Source organism: Aquarana catesbeiana, linkage group LG05 (genome assembly GCF_042186555.1).
Source record: "Aquarana catesbeiana isolate 2022-GZ linkage group LG05, ASM4218655v1, whole genome shotgun sequence".
Classification (NCBI taxonomy): Eukaryota; Metazoa; Chordata; class Amphibia; order Anura; family Ranidae; genus Aquarana; species Aquarana catesbeiana.
In genome coordinates this window covers 250363484-250382174 of record NC_133328.1, presented here as the reverse complement: position 1 = coordinate 250382174, position 18691 = coordinate 250363484, and the positions used below count along the sequence as shown (strand labels likewise).

General features: G+C 44.0%; 1 protein-coding gene across 8 annotated transcripts in view; it reads left to right on the top strand.

The window, feature by feature from the left end:
• Positions 1-18691, top strand: part of CTNND2 (catenin delta 2) — a 1213609-nt gene that overhangs the window by 190572 nt on the left and 1004346 nt on the right. For all 8 annotated transcript variants that reach the window (XM_073630701.1, XM_073630699.1, XM_073630697.1 and 5 more), the window contains one exon: positions 9735-9847. In XM_073630701.1, coding sequence (XP_073486802.1) covers positions 9735-9847 — 113 coding nt within the window. The remainder of the gene's footprint in view (positions 1-9734; positions 9848-18691) is intronic.

The window sequence follows — 18691 nt, the reverse complement described above, 5'->3', positions numbered from 1 at the left end:
CAAAAATTGTTTTTTTTTACATTTTTTTTTTAAAAATATTTTATAGCAGAAAGTAAAAAATGATTTTTTTTTTCAAAACTGGCACACTTTTTTGTGTTTATCGCGCAAAAAAATAAAAACAGAGGTGATCAAATACCACCAAAAGAAAGCTCTATGTAGCACGGACCCCCGAAGGAGCTGATTTATTTGGGGCCGTGCTCTGCTTTATACCCCCTTGAATATCTCAGTCCCCCTGACACAGCTGTGGTGTGATAATGTGCAGTCAAGCCAAAGTCTTAAAGGCAAATCCACAATACTCAATATAATATACCTGTTTGTAGTTACCTTACCCTCCTTTTGGCTGGTGATGAAGAGGAAAAAACAGCAATCACACAGTTGTACTTAAAAAAATAACCGTATTTACTGTAGTTGTTGTAAAAGGTTTAAACTACAAAGGTTGTACTGTCAGACCAACATAGTCTGACAGACAACTAAACTTTATATTACAAAGGTACAATATAGGTATATAATGTCTAAAATAATATATGAGAGGTATAACAAAGTAAATAGGATAACCTCAGCGTGAGTGTATCTCACGCTAAGCACTGTCCTATTTCCTGTGCGCTTAAGGCTGTACTAAATCAAATGACTAACTTGATCAAGTATAATACAACACTAGGGAGCTCCCTCCTATAATATCACACCACCCTGATATAGTAAAATAACCCAAGGCCTTATGTGTTACTTAACAGTCCTTCTTTATCTTCTTTTCTTCTGCTAGCAACAAGGTAGTTTTGTAATCCAAGGATTAATGATTCCTTAACAAAGTAACCTGATATATAAAGCAAAGTCCTGATGCAGCAGAGCTATAACTAACTTTGATGCAGTGACTTAGTGTTGAATCCTCTTGATTTTGCTTGTGGGACTACAGGTCCCAGCAACTCTGTCTTGTGTAAACTGATGTATTAAAGTGCGTCAAGAAAATTGTGGGCCTTAGCCCTCTCACCCAACCAGGACAATGTTGTCAGGAGACTCCGCTCTGATGTGCAAGGTTCTTCCTCCGGCCGTCCGGCAATGCTGGCGATGTTCCGCTCCTGTCCTCAAGACGCTCCGGAACTCCCAGATGACTACGACAAGCTCCTCTGGTTCCTTCCCAGTCATTAGTCTAACTCTGTGGTATGTCACAATGCCGCTGCTCGGATCAATGTTTCGTGGAGGTAGGCCGCACCGTGCTGGAGAACTCACACAGATCCTCCCAGGCTGGCCATGCGTGTCCAAGCGACCTAAGATGGCCACTCCCAGCCCTTTTATAGGCTTCCCACAATGCAGTTCTGTTCCCTGGGGATGGTGGGAGTCACTGAGCATTGTGGGCAGGTCAAGTAAATGTCCAGATATAAACAAACAAAAACTTCCAGGTCAACTTGAAAAGCGAAAAGAAAATAAAGATTCAGTCCTTTTGCACTTTGGCCGCCAGATGGCGCCAGAGGATAAGATATAACATTAAGTTTCATCAGAAATGTGTCCCCGCTACACACTCCCCCTGCTTGAACTCTTTGGTCCCCAAAGAGGTGTAGAATCTTGTTCCATTAAACATTTGTTTGCCTGTTACATGCCATCAGTTACATGCGGAGAAAACATGTTAGTAGGATAATAAACAAGTCACATTTTATTGATCAGAATCCAAGCTTAAGTGGCTCAGTTTACAACACAACCTTGACAGAGGAGCCTCCCACCAATTATCTTGTGATGGGAGACTGCTCTGTGTACCCATAGCTAACACCATCGTGTCCGGTACAACTGTGTCAAGGGGCAAGATGGGGTTGCTTCTTTCTGACTCAATAGAAAGGCCAGGCATCTCAACATTTCTTCTGGCAGTAATTTGAGACTCTTCGGAGCATTCACCCAAAGTATTATAAGTTAACCTTCTTGGTGGGTGAATCACTCTTTGTTCTCTGTACTTTTGGCGTCTCAGGCAAATTGGCATTTTCGTCAATTCCTTTATCTTCCTGACTCGACACCAACAGAAAAGTTCTCAGTGTCTGTTCGCAGTAGAGGAATTTGAGACTCCTCTAGGCCTCCTGTTGATCTGTCTTCAGATATAATCACCACTTCTGGGCAATTATTGCCTTCCTCCATTTCAGACTCCTCTCCAACAATGCCAGTGAGAGACAAGTTTTCCTCAGGGTATTCAGACAGCGACACAAATTCTGGGGCGTCAGGTCTAAAAGTCCCTTCATTTCCACTTCTTGGCTGAGGTGAAACACCCGCTTCAACTTCTGGTGTTTCAGACGGCCACAGCCAACTTATCTCCATCTCCTCACCCTCGTCATCCTCAGTGATTGTGGATCCAGGCTGAGACCTAGTCACTGGCTGAGGCACAGCATTAGATGTAGAGGGTAGATCTGCCTCTGGACTTATCCTAACTGCTTCTGTTAGAGGTAGGAGGTGATTACGATGCCAAGTCTTTATTGGCCCAGAACCTTCTTCTGGCCGAATCTCATATACTGGAAGCCCTGGGAGTCGTTTACATATAATGAAGGGCTGTGACTTCCATCTGTCCGCCAGCTTGTGCTTTCCCGGTATACCCAGATTCCTTAACAGGACCTGGTCGCCAGGTTGCAAATCTTGAACCCTCACTTTGAGATCAAAGTTCTTTTTGTTTCTGGATCCTCTGCACTCTGATGTGACTTGAGCTTTTTCATAAGCGGTCTTCAAACTCTTGCTCAACCTATCCACATATCCTTTGTGAGAAATCGCTGAGGTATGATCCAGACTGGTTCCAAAGGCCAAGTCCACTGGTAGTCTAGCTTCTCTTCCAAACATTAGTCGGTAGGGGGAATACCCTGTTACATCACAATTTGTACTGTTATATGCATGTACTAGTGCAGTGATGTGCCTGCTCCAGTGTGGTTTCTGCTCTGATGTCAGGGTTCCCAACATATTTAAAAGAGTCCTGTTAAATCTCTCTGGTTGAGGATCACCCTGTGGATGGTATGGAGTGTTCTAGATTTACGAATACCTAAAAGATCCAACAACTTTTGAATCAGGGTACTTTCGAAATCTCTCCCTTGATCGGAATGAATTCGCTGTGGCAGACCATAATGGACAAAGAACTTCTCTACCAAAACTTTCACCACTGTAAAGGCTTGTTGATCTTTAGTGGGGTAAGCTTGGGCATATCGGGTGAAGTGATCTGTCACTACAAGAATGTTCCCTTTTCCACTTAAGTCAGATTCCACACACAGGAAATCTATACAGACCAACTCCATCGATCCTTGGCTCTCCAAATGGCCCATTGGGGCAGCTTTCTGAGGTAAGGTCTTCCTCTGTATACATCGAAGACATGAGTGACAATAGCCCTCCACTTCAGTTCTCATATAGGGCCAGTAGAACCTGTCTCCTATACCAGCTTGGAAAGTCCTTTCTGCTCCCATATGGCCGTGATGGTCATGTAGAGCGATCAATGCCCTCTCTCTGTATTTCTCCGGTAAGAACAGTTGCCGCTTTTCTTTGCCACTGTCAGAGGGGCCCCTTCGGTAGACCACCCCTTGTTTCAGCTGTAGCCAATCCCACTCTTTGTGTAGGACTCGAGCTGCCTTTTCAGTGCTCTTGAGAAGTAGGTCAGGGTTTTCTCCCTCCAAAGCCTTCAGTGCCAGGCTACAAATTGGGTTTCCCTGTTGGTCTAATCGAAGATCCCTCCTGGACAGCTTTGGTAAACCTTCCTCTGCAATTTGAGCAACATTACAGTAACACTTGGGTACCCTGGCAGCGGACACTCCCACTACTTCAGCTCTAGCCCCACCTTTACTTTGCCATTGTGCTCCATCACAAAGGACCCTCACTCCTTCTTGGGTGAGCTGAGTCCATTCTTCTTGACCCTGGGAACAGTGAGGTCATCTTGATAATGCATCTGCATCTCTATTTCCTATTCCTGGTCTGTATTTCAAGCTGAATGTGAACGCTGAAAGTGCAGCCAACCACCTATGGCCTGTAGCATCCAACTTTGCTGTGGTAAGTAGGTAAGTGAGTGGGTTATTGTCTGTCTTAACCACAAACTCTGCACCATACAAGTAATCCTTGAGTTTGTCTACCACAGCCCATTTTAAGGCCAGGAATTCCAATTTGTGAGTGGGGTAGTTCTGCTCAGCGGGAACTAGACTTCTGCTCACATAGGCTATGGGCCTTTGTTGTCCATTATTCTCCTGGTAAAGCACTCCGCCCAGCCGTCTTGGCTGGCATCCACATGCAATTCATAGGATTTAGTAGGGTCTGCGTAGGCTAGAACCGGAGCAGTGGTAAGGCTCCATTTCAACTGTCTGAAAGCCTCTTCACACTGTGAAGTCCATTCTTCTTGGATGGACTCGTTCTTCTTTCTGGGGCCTTCTTTTGGCTTCCCCAAACCTTCTGAATCTGAGCCAATTCCTTCTTGATTCTTCAACAGCTCGGGTGAGTGGGTGGGCTATCTTAGCAAACCCTTCCACAAACCGTCTGTAATAAGAACAGAATCCTAGAAAGGATCTAAGTTCAATCACGTTAGTTGATCTAGGCCAGGAGGTAATGGCCTCCAATTTCTGCGGGTCTGTTGCCACTCCTTCAGCAGATACGATGTGTCCCAAGTAGTTCACCGAGGGTTGGTAGAAATGACACTTCTCCAAGAAGAGCTTCAGGCCTTCGTCATGAAGTCTCCAAGACCTTCTCCAGCCGCTCTTCGTGTTCCAGTGTTCTGCCAAACACTATGACATCGTCTAAATAGACCAACACCTCGATCAGGTTCATGTAACCCACTGTCTTCTCCATTAATCGCTGAAAGGTTGCCGGGGCTCCAGACAGACCTTGAGGCATTCGATTAAATTCGAAGAACCCTACAGGGGTGATAAAAGCAGTCTTCTCTCTATCTTCAGGGCACATGGGGATTTGATAGTACCCACTCTTGAGATCTAGTACACTGAACCACTTTGCTCCTGTTAAACTCTGTAGGGCATCCTCTATTCGAGGTGTGGTGTACTGATCTGGGATGGTCCTCCGATTCAGTGTCCTGTAATCAATACATAATCGCAAAGAGCCATTCTTTTTCCTGACAACCACTATGGGAGAGGCATATGGACTCCGGGACTCTCGAATAATCCCCGTCCTCTTCAGCTCAGCTAGCTGTTCCCGTAGGTCTTCCAGATCTCCCAGCGGGATCCGCCTTACCCTCTCCCGGAAGGGGTTGTCTTCTTCTAGGCAGATTTTGTGTTCGCCACTCTTTGCAAGCCCCCCATCGAACTCACTTTTTGAGAAGGAAGTCCTCCATCTCAACAGCTGATTCTTCTCTCTCTACATCCAGGCAGGGGTAAGAAATGTGTTCTTTGGGTAGAACTCTTCTGAGGGAATCTCTCCGTCTTGTTCTCCCATGATACCATACAGTGAGACTGGGGTTGTTTGACTGACCTGCCCCAGCAACACTCTGGCAGGCACCTTCATAGGCAAGGCTGTTGTGTTGCAAACACTGACCAAGACTCTTCCTTTACTTCTCTTCAGCGCCTTAGTCGACAACACTTCAGGGATGTCTTCAAGGCCCTTGTCTTCTCCCTGCCTGCCCGTCTCAAGGACGATGAAGGGACCGGGCTGTCTCGAACTTAGCTTGACAGAGGCTTTTAGGCAGACTACTTCACCGGGTTGGACCAGCTTTTCACTCTTGTCTAGACGCCAGATTTTTCCCACTACTTCGGGTGGGGCCTTCTGTTCCTGCACAAGATCTTGGTACACCTGTGTTAACATGGGGTGCACACTCTTGGCTGAAGTGCTCTTACCCTGCACAAGTGGTGTGAGCAGTCTTCTCACCAGATCAGTGTTGGTCCCAATAATGAGGGAACTTCCATCAGTCCTCGGAGGGCGAGGACACACCACTGCCAAGGTGTCGAAGGTTTCGGCCCTTCCTGCCAAACTCGGGTCGAAGGTAAGTCTGATGGGTAGGTAGCCATCATAGGGAAAGCTATGAGTCCCAATACCCCATATTTGTAGCTCTTCTAACTTTTGCAGTGGCAGGTGTGCAAGGTACTTGTCATAGAAGTCCCTATGAAGGAGAATCACTTGAGCCCCAGTATCCAGGAGACCTCTGGTGTAGATTCCCTCCACCTGAATGGGAACAACGGGAGAAGGTCCTACCAGTCTGGGTGGTAATTTAATGGGGGTAGCCGGTTTGACCCATTTAGTGACTTTGACCTGCACTCCTTTCTTACGGGGCTTCGAGTTCCGAGTGGCTTCCGTGTGACCCTCTGGGTCTGGCGTGCATTAACTCCTCCTCTTTTAGTAGTCTGGGTGGGAAAAGATGAGGTGCTGGGTTGCTTCGGGATGATCACGGGAGCCTTCCCTGTGCATTTCGACCCCTCCTGTGGTCTCTTTACTTCATTGTGTTTTTTGGAGTTAGCTGACACAACAGGGCACCTGGTTGACTCCTTCACCGGGGCCCTCTGAAGTCACCCGCCTGCTTCTGACATAATGCCTCAGGCTTCACTGGACTTGGGCACACTCGCCGATAATGTCCGGTTCCTCCACAATTGAAACAGACTTCATCGCACACTGACTTCTGGTTCGAGCCAGTGGATTTACTCTGAGGTACTCTGGCCACGGTCTCTCCTTCTGTGGTTACCTCAGAGAATTTTGCCATTAATGTGGTCATCATCTCTATCACTTGTGCCATTTGATATTTCAAAGTGGCAATTTCAGAGTCTTGTTCCACTGCCCTCACAGGCCTTGCTTCAACTAGAGATGCATAGGCTGGGGGAACAGTCGCTTGCTGATCATCTAACATGGCTTCTTCATCCCTTACCACTCTGATGAGATCAGGGTATTTGAGTGATATGGCACCCACTGAGGTTTTCGAATAGAGCCAAACTGGATCAGAACGTAGAGCCCCCTTGAGGATTTGCATTGTATTCGAGCTTGGTCTATGGCAGAGGGCCTCATCCCTTTCTTCAACACAATCTGGTATAACATCTTATTTAGTCGTCTGATATATTCAGAAAGGTGTTCACCTTGGCGTTGGAGGGTATGTTCAAACTGGTAGATTAAATCGGCTGCCTTTTCCAGCCGCCCGAACGCCTCTTGTAGCATAGCCAAGTAATCGTAGGCTGTACAGGTGGTATTACTGAACCTCAGGTTCCTGACAGCCTCTGCAGCAGCTCCTCGCAGACTTTCACTGATGCGCTGTTTCTTTTGGGCTTCTGGCAGTTCCCACTCTTCCAGAGCCTGCATGGCCTGCTCTATCCATACATCAAATTCCTCTTCTCCAGCCGCCACAGGCTGTTCTCCTGAAAAAATTCTCAGCTTCCTGTACCCAGCTTCTATGCATACTGTGTTGTTCCTCTGGCACTTTGACACAAAGTCTCCCAAAGCTGCAAGGAGTTCTGGCCCGATCATGGCCAGGGCGCCGGAGGAGGGATCGTTCCTATAGTTGTGTCCCAGTGGGGAGCACTGATGGGATCCCCATCTGAGACTTTTGGGTGTACTATGTAAAATCTTGTTTTGTTTCCCATCTGTACACTTCCGCCCCTGAAGCTCTTCGGTACTCCCTCTCTCCACTCCAACAGTGCATAAGTACGGGAAGTCTCTTCATCTGGCTTGATGGCAATCACCCATGCTTTTCTATCTGGGGATAATGTCTTTACAATTTGACTGATCTGTTCTTTTTTCCCCAGGCCTCACCAGGGAGCTCAATCGCTACGCTCGCTTCTGAGCGGGCGCCTTCTGCTGCGCACCACTGAACCACAGTGGACGGGTCCATACTGGTGCCAAGGGGATGGGCTTGTTTGCAGAGTAACAGTAATCCCGGACGACGTCCCCATGTGTAGCATGGACCCCTGAAGGAGCTGCTGATTTATTTGGGCCTGTACTCTGCTTTATACCCCCTTGAATATCTCAGTTCCCCTGACACAGCTGTGGTGTGATAATGTGCAGTCAAGCCAAAGTCTTAAAGGCAAATCCACAATACTCAATATAATATACCTGTTTGTAGTTACCTTACCCACCTCTTGGCTGGTGATGAAGAGGAAAAAACAGCAATCACACAGTTGTACTTAAATAATAACCGTATTTACTGTAGTTGTTGTAAAAGGTTTAAACTAAAAGGTTGTACTGTCAGACCAACATAGTCTGACAGACAACTAAACTTTATATTACAAAGGTACAGTACAGGTGTATAATGTCTAAAATAATATATGAGAGGTATAACAAAGTAAATAAGATAACCTCAGAGTGAGTGTATCTCACTCTAAGCACTGTCCTATTTCCTGCGCGCTTAAGGCTGCACTAAATCAAATGACTAACTTGATCAAGTATAATACAACACTAAGGAGCTCCCTCCTATAATATCACACCACCCTGATATAGTAAAATAACCCAAGGCCTTATGTGTTATTTAACAGTCCTTCTTTATCTTCTTTTCTTCTGCTAGCAACAAGGTAATTTTGTAATCCAAGGGTTAATGATTCCTTAACAAAGTAACCTGATATATAAAGCAAAGTCCTGATGCAGCAGAGCTATAACTAACTTTGATGCAGTGACTTAGTGTTGAATCCTCTTGATTTTGCTTGTGGGACTACAGGTCCCAGCAACTCTGTCTTGTGTAAACTGATGTATGAAAGCGCATCAAGAAACTTGTGGGCCTTAGCCCTCTCACCCAACCAGGACAATGTTGTCAGGAGACTCCACTTTGATGTGCAAGGTTCTTCCTCCAGCCGGCCGGCAATGCTGCGATGTTCCGCTCCTGTCCTCAAGACGCTCCGGAACTCCCAGATGACTACGACAAGCTCCTCTGGTTCCTTCCCAGTCTTGCCCTGTCGTCAGTCTAACTCTGTGGGATGTCACAATGCAGCTGCTCGGATCAATGTTTCGTGGAGGTAGGCCGCACTGTGCTGGAGACCTCACACAGATCCTCCCAGGCTGGCCATGCGTGTCCAAGCGACCTAAGATGGCCACTCCCAGCCCTTTTATAGGCTTCCCACAATGCAGTTCTGTTCCCTGGGGATTATGGGAGTCACTGAGCATTGTGGGCAGGTCAAGTTAATGTCCAGATATAAACAAACACTTCCAGGTCAACTTGAAAAGCGAAAAGAAAATAAAGATTCAGTCCTTCTGCACTTTGGCCGCCAAATGGCGCCCAGAGGATAAGATATAACCTTAACATTAAGTTTCATCAAAAATGTGTCCCCGCTACTTCTATTTGTGGGAAAAATAGGACATCAATTTTGTTTGGGTACAGCGTTGCACGACCACACAATTGTCAGTTAAATCAACGAAGTGATTTATTGCAAAAAATGGCCTGGTCAGGAAGTGGGTAAATCCTTCCGGGGCTGAAGTAGTTAAAGTGGATGTAAACCTGATTCATGAAATTTGAGCTGGGTACATATATCTGCAGTGTTTCTGCCTATCTGGAGGGGGGGTGTGCTTTTCCTCCAGTCAGCTTTTATCGCGGTTAGCCGTCACTTCTGGGAGAACACAGTGACTATTGCTAGCGGATATAGCACTGGCAATAATGGAGGCCAAAAATCCAACATGCTGTGGTTGTACCCAAGTCAATCTCATCGATCGACTTGGGTACATACATGCTGCCTATAGATGGTTTGAATCTCACCGGCCAAGATTTGAACCACCTTTGGCCGGCTTTACCATATATTAACTAACTGTTAACACGACTTGGCTGTTGTAAAATGTTATATTTACTTGTCAATTATTGTATTTGTAATCATGCATGTGCTTGTTTTTTGATTTGCTAGGAGTTGCAGTTTGAAAGACTTACTCGAGAACTTGAAGCTGAACGTCAGATTGTTGCCAGCCAGCTAGAAAGATGCAAACTTGGATCAGAAACTGGCAGTATGAGTAGCATTAGGTAAGCGTTATTCTGCTTTTTAGTATGTATTTTGAAAAAAAATATTAAACTGTGATTTGTTAATGTTACATGTTCATAACAATTATCTTTTACAATGTACTGTATCTGCTATTCTGGCCCCAACTTCTAATTACAGTCTCCCTTTAGCCACTTGCTGATCAGCCGCCATCATTGAACTGCAGTAGGTCGATTCGATCCCGCAAATCGTCGTAGCTGTATGTCAGTCCCTTTAACAGCTGTAGCAGGCGCGCGCGAGAGCCCGCTGCACGGTGGGGGAGCTGATGCACGTGGCCAGCAGCTGCGATGTCCGCCAGCCACCCGCGATAGCTCCACAGGGAGCCAGAACGGGGATCAGTCAATGTAAACAACGAGTTCCCCGTTCTGTCAGGGGAGTACAGTATGATTGTCTGTTCCTAGTGATTAGGAACAGCGATTTCTCTGTACTCCCTATCAGTCCCCCCTCCCAGTTAGAAACACCTCCCAGGGAACACATTTAACCCATTGATCGCCCCTAGTGTTAACCCCTTCCCTGCCAGTGCAATTTATACAGTAATCAGTGCATTTTTATAGCATTGATCCCTGTATAAATGTCACTGGTCACAAAAAAGTGTCAAAAGTGTCCGATCTGTCCGCCGCAATGTCTCAGCCCCGCTAAAAATTCCTGATCACTGCCATTACTAGTACCAAAAATTACCAAAAATATGTAGAAGAATACAACTTGGCTTAAACAGATGAAGAAATTTGTTTTAAATTATTTTTTGCTATAATAAATATCCCAAAAAAAAAATTAATAGTTTATTTTTTTTTCCAAAATTTTCATTCTTTTTTTGTTTATAGTGCAAAAAAAAAAAACCGCAGAGGTGATCAAATATCACCAAAAGAAAGCTCTATTTGTGCGAAAAAAACACAGCAATTTTGGGTACAGCGTTGCATGACTGCGGAATTGTCAGTTAAAGCGGCGGAGTGCCGTATCACAAAAAATGGCCTGGTCATTAAGGGGGTAAATCCTCCGGGGGTAAAGTGGTTAAGAGATTCTGAATATGCCTGGTCAGCTATCAAAACAAGCATTCCTGTGAGGAGGATGCAGATTCCTTCATCATTGTAGGCAAATTCAATGAATAAATCACAGGTGCCCATCAAACATATGTGGCACAGCAATAGGTGACAGCACTAAAGCCTGCTTGTCCTGCATGTTTTTGCTTTGACAGGAAGCAGAGTAGTGCTAGCTGAATTTTGTTTTTGTTTTTTAATCTACTGTGGCAAGGGACCTTGGTGACAGAAGCATAGTCAATTTGCATGAATAACCAGGAACAGAAGTCTGGGAATAGTACATACGAGGTATTGCAATTTAATTCCCGGAATGCCTACAGCATAGCACTATGGTGTTGAGTCACACAGACATTCGCACTTGAACATGTGCTGACATGTTCTCACTTGCACTCGCCTGAGTCGCAGACCAGTTGACTCAGGTGTCCTTTTATGAAACTGCAGTAAATTACCGCTATTCAGTTCTCAGGCATTCTCAGAGGAGATCGCTCTCCTCTGAGTGCCTGTTTATGAAGGTCTGTAGCTCGCTTCTCATGTTGAGTTGAGAAGTGATCTACAAATGCCGGGAACTCCTGAGAACGGCTCTTCTCACTGTAATCTCGTGTGATGTAGCGGGATTACAGTATGAGGAAGTGTAAACTACAAAAGTTGAACACGAATCAGCACACATTATTCCCCAACATATTAATAAAATAATAAAGTTAAATTCCCCTACACAATATACATTAACCTAATTATAAAAAAACATTGTTTTTATAAATATTTAAAGATCATATATGTGCCTATTTAAATGTGAATGGTGTATAGTAAATGAATGTAATCCACATATGTAATGCAGCTATACACCATTCATATAAATGCGAAATACATTTATAATCATTAAAAAAATAATTTTAATAAAGTATACAAGTATAAATATTTTTTAATAAATTAAAATAAAATATATTTCATAATTGATAAACACCTGTATAGAACATGCCATGGGTAAAACCATATTTCATAAATTATATAAAAATGACATTAATAATAGCATTTAAATGCAGGTAGAATAATATATGTATACATATATACTGTATATTTATATGTATATAGAATCGTTAACAGTTATTTACAATAAATATATATATGTTATGTCAAACAAACCCCCCTATATCTCACATTTTTAAAAATATTTTATCATATCTTTTCATGTGGCAACACTGAATAAATGACACGCTACAATGTAAAGTTAGTGAGTGTACAGCTTGTATAACAGTGAAAATTTGCTGTCCCCTCGAAATACCTCAACACACAGCCGTTATTGTCTAAACCGCTGAAAACAAAAGTGAGTAGACCCCTAAATGAAAATGCCCAAATTGGGCCCAAAGTGTCAATATTTTGTGTGGCCACCATTATTTTCCAGCACTGCCTTAACCCTCCTGGGCATGGAGTTTACCAGAGCTTCACAGGTTGCCACAGGAGTCCTCTTCCACTCCTCCATGACGACATCATGGAGCTATAAATTTTTTTTTACATATTTACAGTCAGGTCCATAAATATTGGGACATCGACACAGTTGTAATCTTTTTGGCTCTATACACCACCACAATGGATTTGAAATGAAACTAAAAAATGAAACTAACAAGATGTGCTTTAACTGCAGACTTTTAGCTTTAACTTGAGGGTATTTACATCCAAATCAGGTGAACGGTGTAGGAATTATAACAGTTTGTATATGTGCCTCCCACTTTTTAAGGGACCAAAAGTAATGGGACAGATTAACAATCATCCATCAAACTTTCACTTTTTAATAGTTGGTTGCAAATCCTTTGCAGTCAATTACAGCCTGAAGTCTGGAAGGCATAGACATCACCAGACGCTGGGTTTCATCCCTGGTGATGCTCTGCCAGGCCTCTACTGCAACTGTACTCAGTTCCTGCTTGTTCTTGGGGCATTATCCCTTCAGTTTTGTCTTCAGCAAGTGAAATGCATGCTCAGTCGGATTCAGGTCAGGTGATTGACTTGGCCATTGCATAACATTCCACTTCTTGCCCTTTAAAAAAACTCTTTGATTGCTATCGCAGTATGCTTCGGGTCATTGTCCATCTGCACTGTGAAGCGCTGTCCAATGAATTCTGAAGGATTTTGCAGAATATGAGCAGATAATATTGCCCGAAACACTTCAGAATTCATCCTGCTGCTTTTGTCAGCAGTCACATCATCAATAAATACAAGAGAACCAGTTCCATTGGCAGCCATACATGCCCACGCCATGACAATAACACCACCATGCTTCACTGATGAGTTGGTATGCCTTGGATCATGAGCAGTTCCTTTCCTTCTCCATACTCTTCTCTTCCCATCACTCTGGTACAAGTTGATCTTGGTCTCATCTGTCCATAGGATGTTGTTCCAGAACTGTGAAGGCTTTTTTGGAAGTTGTTTGGCAAACTCTAATCTGTCCTTCCTGTTTTTGAGGCTCACCAATGGTTTACATCTTGTGGTGAACCCTCTGTATTCACTCTGGTGAAGTCCTCTCTTGATTGTTGACTTTGACAAACATACACCTACCACCTGGAGAGTGTTCTTGATCTGGCCAACTGTTGTGAAGGGTGTTTTCTTCACCAGGGAAAGAATTCTTCGGTCATCCACCACAGTTGTTTTCCGTGGTCTTCAGGGTCTTTTGGTGTTGCTGAGCTCACCACTGCGTTCTTTCTTTTTAAGGATGTTCCAAACAGTTGATTTGGCCACACCTAATGTTTTTACTATCTCTCTGAGTTTGTTTTGTTTTTTCAGCCTAATGATGGCTTGCTTCACTGATAGTGACAGCTCTTTGTATCTCATATTGAAAGTTGACAGCAACAGATTCCAAATGCAAATAGCACACTTGAAATTGACTCTGGACCTTTTATCTGTTCCTTGTAAATGAGATAATGAGGGAATAACACACACCTGGCCATGGAACAGTTGAGCAGCCAATTGTCCCATTACTTTTGGTCCCTTAAAAAGTGGGAGGCACATATACAAACTGTTGTAATTCCTACACCGTTCACCTGATTTGGATGTAAATACTCTCAAATTAAAGCTGAAAGTCTACCGTTAAAGCACATCTTGTTCGTTTCATTTCAAATCCATTGTGGTGGTGTATAGAGCCAAAAAGATTAAAATTGTCAATGTCCCAATATTTATGGACCTGACTGTATATGCGCGCGCGTGTGTGTATAGATAGATACAGTATATAGGTATATATATCTCTATTATGAATTTATAGTGTGTGTGTGTGTGTGTGTGTATGTATATGTGTGTGTGTGTGTATATATGTATATATGTGTATATATATATATATATATATATATATATATATATATATATATATATATATATATATATATATATATATATATATATATATATATATATATATATATATATATATATTCCTATCCTGCTGGTTTTGGGGTGTGTAATGGTGGGAAAGATGTGCTCTGACTGTTCGGTGAAAGAAAGAAGTTAAGACTTCCTGCTTTCTCCAGAATACTCATCCAGCTTCGCGCTTCTCTCTGATTCTCCACCTCTGGAATGGTGAATCAGAAAGTGAGAATTCTGTCACAGATCGCCAGTGAGGTGCCGAGATCGCACCTTCATAAACTGGCCATTTCTGTGACAGTCAGTTACAGATTCTCACTGTGCTGCGATAATCAGCGGAGAACATGTTCTCCACTGATTACCTCATTTTCATAAACTGGTAATGACCTGAGATCAGCGGTGAGACTCGGGATTGCCGCTGATCTCAGTTTCATAAAAGAAAACATCAGTCTTTACAGAGTAGTGGAAGAAATAAACTGTGTGTGTGTTGCACCGTTGGCAGAAAATGAGTGACAGGAATCTAGGGCAGTGGATTAACATCAAATTTTGCATGAAAAAAAACTTTAGCTTTGTTTAGAACAGGCATTCCATGAAGAAATCAAGTGTTTTTAAATGGCATAGGGGTTTAACCACTTGCCACCCGCAATATAGCAGAATGACGGCGGCAAAGTGGTTTCAATAACCTGACTAGGCGTCATATGACGTCCTCAGGATATTAAGCCGCTGTGCGCCCCCGGGGGTGTGCATCGCGGCGATCGTTTTCGCGGTGTGTCAGTCTGACACACCGCAACTCTGATCTAGGTAAAGAGTCTGACGGAGACTCTTTACCACGTGATCAGCCGTGTCCAATCACGGCTGATCACGATGAAAATAAGAAGAGCCGGTGATCGGCTTTTCCCCACTAGGGTCTGACAGATGTGAGTAGAGGCGATCGGCTGCTCTCCTGACAGGGGGGTCTGTGCTGATTGTTTATCAGCACAGCCCCCCCTCGGATTCCGCCCAGGACCACCAGGATGGCCATCCACACTGGACCACCAGGTGTGCCCCCCCTAGACCCCCAGGGAAATACTAATCTGTACCCAGGCAGCTGCCAATCAATGCCCAGGCAGCTGCCAATCAGTGCCCACTCACAATGCCTACCAGTGCTACCAGGGATGCCTATCAGTGCCTCATATCAGTGCCGCGTATCAGTGCCCATCAGTGCCACGTATCAATGCCCATCAGTGCTGCCTATCAATGCCACCTATAAGAACCCATCTTTGCAGCCTTTCAGTGCCCATCAGTGTTGCCGATCAGTGCCTACCAGTGCCACCCATGAGTGCCCATCAGTGCTGCCTATCAATGCCCATCAGTGCCACCCATCAGTGCCGCATATCAGTGCCCATCGTCAGTGCCTGCTCATTGGTGCCACCTCATTGGTGCTGCCTTATCAATGCCTGTCAGTGCCCATCAGTGAAAGAGAAAACTTACTTATTTACAAAAGCAAAACAGAAACAAAAGCAAAACTTTTTTTTTCAAAATTTTCTGTCTTTTTTATTTGTTTAGCAAAAAATAAAAACCGCAGAGATGATCAAATACCACCAAAAGAAAGCTCTATTTGTGGGAACAAAATGATAAAAATTTAGTTTGGGTACAGTGATGGATGACCGCGCAATTGTCATTCAAACTGCGACAGCACTGAAAGCTGAAAATTGGTCTGGGCAGGAAGGTGTATAAGTGACCTGTATTGAAGTGGTTAAGGAGGGGCACAAAGATGTCCACGATGACACAAGAAGTTGGCAGCCGAAAAATGCAAAGGATAGATGCAAATGGGGACAGAGTGTGATTCCTTGTACGCTTATGTTCCTGTGTTGCTTTTATCACAAGTGGGTAGTTCACTATAAGTTCATAGAACATGATACAATTGTCAACCACCTTTGATACTTGGACATTCTGAAAAGCTTACGGGAATCTGTTCTGAGGAAAAGGCCAGAACTCTGGCCTGACAAGTGGATTTTCTACCACGACAATGCTCCTGCACAAACATTTTTTTTCCAGTCCATTCTGGAAATGAAATTGTCACACCTTGTACACACCATGCTGGGGTGGATGGGATTCAGTGTCCACTGCTGCCATCTTTTTTCATGCTGGCATATGGAAAGTGGATGATTAAATCTAAACTCTGAGAAACTAAAATTATCCCTTGCAGTGACGCTGTGCCCACTCTGCAATGGTTAATTGCTCATTGAGGTGTAGGGGAAAAAGAAATGCACATTTACTTACCCAGTCCTCCGCTCCTCCCCTCTACTAGACGAGTATCTTCTCCCCTGTGCTCCACGGGTCTAAGGTCCTGAAATCATCAAGACCACTGCAGGGTCCATAGCCTTGCACTGGACATGAAGATGCAGATGGACAGTCATCCACTGGAGCTTGGGGGAGTGCCATCTGCTGGAGAAGCAGAGGATCAGATAAGTAAAAGGCTCTTCTCCTCTCCCCTAGACAAAGCTAGCCTTGCAGTGCAGGTGCAGAATTGGAGAATTGGAATCAATATCTGATTTATAGCTATCATATATTTCAATTGTAAGTTGCAGGGCTGGTGCTAGACTATTGCACCCTAGGCAAGACCAGCTACTTGCACTCCCCCGCACCCCCCCCACCCAAAAAAATAAAACTTCAAAATTTGAAACTTCAAATTTAAGTGAAGAGCAGAAGCCGACTCTATAAATGTAAAGACAAAATGGGGAAAAAGAGAAGCGTCTCTAAGTGTAGACTGTAATATAGTTTTTAACTAGTAATGTGTGTAGAATGGTGCGCTTGCAAAAAGTGAGTACACCCCTCACATTTTTGTAAATATTATATTCTTTATATCTTTTCATGTGACAACACTGAAGAATTTACACTTTGCTACAGTGTAAAGTAGTGATTGTACAGCTTGTATAACAGTGTCAGTTTGCTGTCCCCTCAAAATAACTCAACACACAGCCATTAATGTCTAAACCGCTGGCAACAAAAGTGAGTACACCCCTAAGTGAAAATGTCCAAATTGGGCCCAAAGTGTCAATATTTTGTGTGGCCACCATTATTTTCCAGCACTGCCTTAACCCTGTTGGGCATGGAGTTCACCAGAGCTTCACAGGTTGCCACTGAAGTCCTCTTCCACTCCTTCATGAAAACATCACGGAACTGGTGGATGTTAGAGACCTTGGAAGGTGGGGCATTCTCCACCTTCCTTTTGAGGATGCTCCACAGATGCTCAATAGGGTTTAGGTCTGGAGACATGCTTGGCCAGTCCATCACCTTTACCCTCAGCTTCTTTAGCAAGGCAGTGGTCATTGTGGAGATGTGTTTGGAGTTATCATGTTGGAATACTGCCCTATGGCCCAGCCTCCGAAAGGGAGGGGATCATGCTCTGCTTCAGTATGTCACAGTACATGTTGGCATTCATGGCTCCCTCAATGAACTGTAGCACCCCACTCGTGCTGCCCCAGACCATGACACTCCCACTACCGTGCTTGACTGTAGGCAAGACACACTTTGTCTTTGTACTCCTCACCTGGTTGCCGCCACACACATTTGACACCATCTGATCCAAATAAGTTTATCTTGGTCTCATCAGACCACAGGACATGGTTCCAGTAATTCATGTCCTTAGTCTGTTTGCTTTCTTGTGCATCATCTTTAGAAGAGGCTTCCTTTTGGGATGACAGCCATGCAGACTAATGTGATGCAGTCTGTGGCGTATGGTCTGAGCACTGACAGGCTAACCCCCACCCCTTCAACCTCTGTAGCAATGCTGGCAGCACTTATATGTCTATTTCCCAAAGACAACCTCTGGATATGACCCTGAGCACGTGCACTCAACTTCTTTGGTTGACCATGGCGAGGCCTGTTCTGAGTGGAACCTGTCCTGTTACACCGCTGTATGGTCTTGGCCACCGTGCTGCAGCTCCATTTCAGGGTCTTGGCAATCTTCTTATAGCTTAGGCCATCTTCATGTAGAGCAACAGTTCTTTTTTTCAGATTCTCAGAGACTTCTTTGGCATGAGGTGCCATGTTGAACTTCCAGTGACCAGTATGAGAAACTGAGAGCAATAACACCAAATCTAACACTCCTGCGCCCCATTCACACCTGACACCTTGTATCACTAACAAGTCACATGACACTAGGGATGGAAAATGTCTAATTGGGCCCAATTTGGACATTTTTACTTAGTGGTGTACTCACTTTTGTTGCCAGCGGTTTAGACAATAATGGTTGTGTGTTGTTATTTTGAGGGGACAGAAAATCTACACTGTTATACAAGCTCACTACTTTACATTGTAGCAAAGTGTCATTTCTTCAGTGTTGTCACATGAAAAGATATGATAAAATATTTACAAAAATGTGAGGGGTGTACTCACTTTTCTGAGATAATAAATAAATAAATAAATATATATATATATATATATATATATATATATATATATATATAT